The sequence below is a fragment of the Anarhichas minor genome, unplaced genomic scaffold, assembly GCF_050575085.1.
Source record: "Anarhichas minor isolate MPS153535 unplaced genomic scaffold, ASM5057508v1 ptg000023l, whole genome shotgun sequence".
Classification (NCBI taxonomy): Eukaryota; Metazoa; Chordata; class Actinopteri; order Perciformes; family Anarhichadidae; genus Anarhichas; species Anarhichas minor.
Window position 1 is genome coordinate 3,433,224 of NW_027466469.1, and position 6,665 is coordinate 3,439,888.

The following is a 6,665-nucleotide window of genomic DNA, read 5'->3' on the forward strand; positions in this document are numbered from 1 at the left end:
ATTAAACTTTGGGATCATTTTTTTTATGAGAAACACTTCTCGTCTAACAAATGACAAGCATTCATCCATTAAAAACCTTTTTAATCTTTATTGATTGGAGAATTATTTTTTAGATTTTAGCATGTTAATAAAATAAGCATTTGTTATAAATTAAACATTCTGAACATTAGTTTAAAATAATATTTATACGATTAGAATTACAAAAATATAAGAATGTGAAGCATGAAAGTGCTTAAAGTTTGCTGGGCTGTGTGACTGGTGTCACTCTCATGAGACCCTCCTGTGAACACGAGGCAGCCAGCACCCCGTCTCTCCTCCACAGTCGGCCGTGAACCAGTACTCTGCTGCCCCCTGCAGGACACAACACAAACCACACGCTGGACTTCATGTAGAATGCCCAATGTACAAATACAGCTATTTAGACCTAACCAAAGTGTAATCCAATTTGAAAAGTGAAACATTTTAAAAAGACATTTTACTTAAAATACTGTAACATTAAAAACAATATTATATAGCAATGTCTCTACTGTTTAAACAATGTTTTTCTGTGCTTGGTTCCACAATATCACAGCGTGGTGTTCCGTTTAACATGTTTACCGTATCTTTAATATCACATTGAAAATCATATGCATTACTAGGGCTGTATTGAATAGTTCAAATGATAATCAATAACTTAAAGAAACGTTCTTCCCTCTCTGCCACTCTCTCAAACACACACAGGGTTTATTTCCACAATCTGTATCTAACGAAACAGTCTGCTTCCAACTACATTCGAAAAATTTTCACTGCGGTCAAAAACCCTCCCGCTTGCCACAGCAAGGCACGCACCTGAATTAATAAGCTAATCCAACACAACCATAATTAGCATCCACAATAACACAAATCATATTTTTTCCCTCTGTGTGAAAGAGACAGCGAACTGGTGTCATTAAGGATTTAAAGTCCACTCGTCCCGGTAAACGGGACTCGGCAGGCGGACATGCTGCTCCTCCAGAAGCATCGTTAAATTGAGCAGTTGGGTGCAGAGTCTAGAGATTAATTAAATAACATCTTAGCTCTGATAGGAAGTTAGTTAAAACTGCCCGAACATCGACGTAGGAAAAAAAAAGTGTCAAAATACGATCCTTCTGCCAATCGGCACAAACATGTGCAACAGAGTACTGTGAAAGCCTCTGCAGACCAACAACTAAAACACTGTAAACACAAACAGTATAACTACATGTGCATATACTGTATGTAGCAAGTGTGACCTCCATAACGTGGGGTGTAGCGATTGTCCCAGGTTTCCACTGTAGTCCCCTGTGGCTGCTTCGGTTCGGCGTACGAGCTTCAATGGGTTTGATTCTATGCAAATTAAAAAGTAACCTACACCAGCAACCTGTGCCGATGGCGGGATGGCACTCCAGCTTATGTTGCATTAATAAACAACTTCATTAACAATCATGTTTGTTTATGAAAGAGCTAACGGAGCCACTAGTGTCTGCGTCAGGTTCAGCTGTCATCTTCTCAATATCAACGAACCCTTCTGGTTTAAAAACAAACAGGCAAAATCAAGCAGAACCTAGATCTTAAGAGTTCAGGGTGAGGAAAGCACCAGGTCATTAAGACCCTGTGGTGGATCTCCAGACATAACAAACGGAGTACAGCAGATAGGGAAGTGAACGACACACCGACCTGCCCAAGGGCTCTCGCACTCGTACAACATCCACTCGTCGGTGCGGAAAGTGCTGTGGAACCACATGGCGTGGTCCAGGGAGGCCGAGAATTGGGCCCTGTAGTTGGGATAGGGCAGCATCGCCGTGCCCAGGAACGCAAAGTCGGACACATAGGCAGCAACGCAGCAATGCAGCTTCATGTTGCCTTCGCCTGCATACATACACACACAAATAAAACACTGATTAGGTAGTAGTATACATTTTCAGTCAATCTCTTAGCGATTACAATATCATTTGCCTAGTGTGGACATTATTAGCTTCTAAATGTTAAAGCAAGATACTGGATTATTGTCATGCAACATAGTTGGTGGTAATTGTTTTGGTGCAGACACCACAAACCATTACAACAACATTACACAAAAAGGTAACGCACGAACAACAAAAAGTCCAGCTTGAGTCCAGTGCGGCAGAGTTGCGACTACTTACAAGCTTAAACCGGTTTGATTTTGCTGTAAACCGGCAAAATCTATTTGACTAATCAACGTAATATTGTGTTTGTTTATATAAGTGTCCGTTAGCAATTTACTGCCGAGCAATACGGAGATCAAATTTCAGTGGAAGCGGTATGTGCACGTTGCGTTTGTTTATTAGTAAATTGATGTTTATTTTGGGGGTTGATAATGAGACATGGCACAGTTGCTCTCAACGACAATTTTGGATTTGAAGCAGACAAAAGAGGAGAGCCAAAAACAGTCAAGGCCTCCATTTGTATATGCTCAGTATATGTCATTGTTTTGTATGCTGTATCCTAATTTGGCTGCTTTAGTCATTCATCGCCCCCCAAAGGCACATTTAAAGTCAAGAGGCAAAGTAAAGGAGAATACCTTTCTATTACTCAGTGTAGCATAAATGCTATTAAACACTCGCAATGTCAACAATGCAAATGTGCATTTCATCCACTTTACCGATATGCCCTCGTGCGCGCACCCAGAACAGCTTCTTCGGCTCACTTGCAGTGCGTCTGTAAGAGTGCGATGGGTTGACTGGCTTCATCTCTATGGGGACCTCATTAGCCAGCAGTTTGTTCAGGCCTTGCTTCGATGTCTCCTCTAGGTCTGGTTCACTGTGGACCAGTAGAGGGGAAATACAGATCAGGATCACCAACTATAACAACAAACACGCGTTTGCTGTTGATGGAGCTGCTCTTAATCTTAGATATTATTTATTTTTTTTTCTCACACACACACACACACACACACACACACACACACACACACACACACACACACACACACACACACACACACACACACACACACACACACACACACACACACACACACACACACACACACACACACACACACACACACACACACACACACACACACACACACACACACACACACACACAAAGAAAAATGGCTACTGAAAAAGTAGCAAAAATAAGTCAGCTGGATACAACAGACAAGCCCTCGTGAGTGCTGCACTTTGAATCTAACTTGTTGGTGTATAAATAAAGGAGCCTGTGTGTCACATATTTTGAAGTTTTTACCACAGACTGCTGAACACGTACTCTGTTGTATACTCTTCCCTTGCAAGCAAATAAACAGAGAAAAGACAACTTTGAATCCACACACACAAGTTTTTATTTACGGTATTTATTTTACGTCAGGAGAAGCCTGAGAAATGTCATGCCCCGAGTATAATTAACAACAAAAGATAATTTTAATTATTTTTAATAAATGGAGTCAATCCATCATTCACATGTATGAGATTATCCAACGAGGAAAGTGATAGCAAGTGAACTGCCCTCCAGCCAAAGCCACCAGATGGCACTAGAGCACAGAGAAGTTTTAGAGTCTTCAATCCAACTCGACTTTATTGGGGTGATGGTAGAAATCATAAAACCTCTGCAGGAATAAATAGAAAACTAACTGCATGATGAAACCACCAGAATTAAGATCTCATTTGTTTAAACTGACTATTTAACAAATATACAGTTGCACTCAAAATGATTCAACCCACATTGCAAATGAGGTTTATTGGCAAAATGTACAAACAAGTACAATATAAATAGCTCAACACAACTAATACTACAAGTGGTTTCAATGAGTACTGATTATTTATTTATTTATTTATATATATATATATATATATATATATATATATATATATATATATATATATATATATATATATATATATATATATATATATATATATATATATATATATATATATATATATATATATATATATATATATATATAATCTTAATTGTATGGGGGTTTTGAGTGCAACTGTACACACGTGTAAGTGCCCCGTGTTTATAGGTTAGTGAGATGTACTAACTCCTAACGCTGCCCTCTAATCTAACCCACTGAGTATACAAATGACATGTAGGCCTTGTTGTGCAAGTATGTTTGTGTCTATTCAAGTCCCTTGTTCACGTTGCTTTGTAACTAATAAAAGAAATTGAATCTACCCGAGATCACGGCTGCAGCTAAAGAGTATTTCCATTATCGATCATTATCATCTCAAGTCATTGTATTCAGTTCATGATCACACATGACAAAGAAATCCGGCAAATCTTCACATTCGAGAGGCAAATTAACCGATAACATAAAACAGTTTAATGCATTTTCTGCCGTCCGACTCATCGATGAATTGCGTAATCTCAGCAGCTTTACCTGAGATAAAGGTGAATGAGCTCCTCGACCGTGAGGAGGTCTTCGGGCTGCGGGACCACCGGCATGGTGAACTGGTGCTGTATGGGACTCGGCTCCAGTGTGTGGAAGGAGGCCTGGCATGTAAGTATAGGCTGCCCGTGCTGGATGGCCTTCACAGAGCGCACTGCGAGACTGCGACCGTCTCTCGTGCGGTCCACCTGGTACAGCACGGGAACCTTAGGATCCCCTGAAAAAAAAAATAACGGTGACTGGGACTGACTGCGGCCAATTTACCAGATCATTTCATTGATTATGATGAGACACAAGCCTTCTGTAGTTTCATTCATTCAATCATAGATCTGAATCAACTATGAACCCCCTTTTGAGGCCAGCACCTGTAAAATGACGCCACGTCTTACCTGCCCGTACGAAGTAGCAGTGGATAGAATGGGCATAGAGATTATCGCCGACAGATTTGGCGGCGGCTACGAGGGCCTGACCCACTATTTGACCCCCAAACAAACGCTGACTGCGGGGCACCCAGTGGTGTGTCCCTCTGGGGGAAAACATAGAGAACCAATTTAAATATATGTACTGGAGCCTCACTAGAGGTAGGGCCGACGGTGAGAGGGAGCAACGTATTTGCCCAATGCATCACCATCATATACAAAAGCCATACAATGCATCCTGTCTTTGTGAATTGAATTACTGCCCATAGACACTGTACCAACGAGGTGTCATTCAAAGATGTAACCTTTGAACCCTGGTGTCGTTGTATAGCTACATTGTATTTATTGATATTGTGTTGATGGGTGCTTTCCAATATTCTCTCCCCCTTGAGCATGCCCATGGGAGTGTAAACTAATTACATTATAACCTTTGCATGCTTCCAGTGTGGGTGTAAGTAACTGGATAGACATATTCTGGTTTTGAAAAGGACTCATTCGATGCAAGTGCTGACTTTCAGCTTCTAAAAAGGTTTTTCTTTTTTTATTGTGTTCTTGACCATACTGGGTAAACAGCAGAGGTAGTGGAGAAATCTCCATTTTACGGAACTATTTCCCACAAAATACACTAAAAATACAAAAGTAAGGAGTACACTTGTAGAATTGCCCCCGTCATTGTTTTATATTGAATGTAACACTGTGCTTTGGCAATATAACGCCAGTGAATTGGGGTTCAATTGCATTAAACGACGGCAGTTGGTTCTTATGGGGCATCCATATTAGTTTGGTTTTCGAGAGCCTACGTATTATTAAATCAGACATATTGGAGCTTTTTTTAAACACATACGAGTTGAAGGGTATTCTCAAGTAACGTCAAGTGAGTCGTGGTAATTCAGAATTCATTTTGCAACTGTCGCCATTTAGGTAAAGTGACAAACTGCCCCCAGCTTACCTGTACAGGTCTACGTCGAGCTCTTCCAGGTTTAAAACGCTGGTGACCAGGACGCGTTTGAGGTTCTGGGCATGCTGAAACGGATTAGACTCCGAGCTCTCATCTTCAGGTGATTTCGTGGTCGGTTCGCTATCACCTGCTTCCCTCTCCGCCATATTTCCACTTCTTTTTCTTCTTCTTCTTCTTCTTCGGGGGTTGGGGGTTTCTTCTTCTTCATTGGGGTTTATTGGCGGTTGGCAAATATTGAGGTGCATTACCGCCACCAACTGGTATGGAGTGTGGATCGGGACGTCTTCTTTCTTCTTCTTCTTCTTCTTCTTTTTTGTTTTATGGCGGATGGCATCCAGTGAAAGGTGCACTACCGCATGGTACTTGCATCATTTAAAGAAATAATAATACTGAATACTTACACTGAATTAGTATTCAATAACACATACTTCTTGCAGAATATCAATTAGATCAAAATGTATTTTTAATTTACTGAGGTTTTCAATTAGCTGCCGGTTTCCCCCCCTCATATTTCTGGCAGTACAATAGCATGTACTGTTTCCTTTTGCACACAGTAGTCACCTTTGCCTGTATCAAGTTAAACTACTGAGCTTATTTTCATATGTCCCTAGGCAAGTTATTACAAATGAGTGGCAAGCACAATACAACAGTATGATACAATACAATATACAATGCAATACAACACAGTACAATATAATACATCAATATATTACAAAAGTAAAAGTATATAAAAATAATACGTGTAACAGTAGAGGAAAGGTAGTACGATTGCCGGTTAGGTTTGCTTTAAGCCATCTCTTCAGCTTATGTTATAGGAAATCAGGGCTCTCACTAAATTCAATCTCTTTATACATTTTTCCAGTTGTGAGTGGCTCTGACTGAGAAGAATGTTTGGCCAAACTTGTTCCACCTGTTTTGTACAACACAGCCC

At 40.4% G+C, this 6,665-nt stretch overlaps 1 protein-coding gene across 1 annotated transcript; it reads right to left on the reverse strand.

The window, feature by feature from the left end:
• Window positions 1–64: 64 nt before the first annotated feature.
• Window positions 65–5,931, reverse strand: acot8 (acyl-CoA thioesterase 8). Its single transcript, XM_076096917.1, has 6 exons — window positions 5,726–5,931; window positions 4,747–4,883; window positions 4,349–4,574; window positions 2,621–2,778; window positions 1,675–1,866; window positions 65–351 (listed from the first exon to the last, which is right to left on the reverse strand). Exons 1-6 carry the CDS (start codon window positions 5,878–5,880, stop codon window positions 233–235), a joined length of 987 nt encoding a protein of 328 aa, XP_075953032.1. The 5' UTR covers window positions 5,881–5,931; the 3' UTR covers window positions 65–232.
• Window positions 5,932–6,665: the final 734 nt, after the last annotated feature.

Excerpts from the sequence above, each read along its gene's own strand:
- acot8 (XM_076096917.1), bottom strand. The coding sequence starts at position 5,880 with ATGGCGGAGAGGGAAGCAGGTGATAGCGAACCGACCACGAAATCACCT. Across the intron at positions 4,884-5,725 it reads CTCGACGTAGACCTGTACAG|AGGGACACACCACTGGGTGC; the intron begins GTAAGCTGGGGG and ends GTTTTCCCCCAG. Across the intron at positions 352-1,674 it reads GTGCGAGAGCCCTTGGGCAG|GGGGCAGCAGAGTACTGGTT; the intron begins GTCGGTGTGTCG and ends TGTGTCCTGCAG.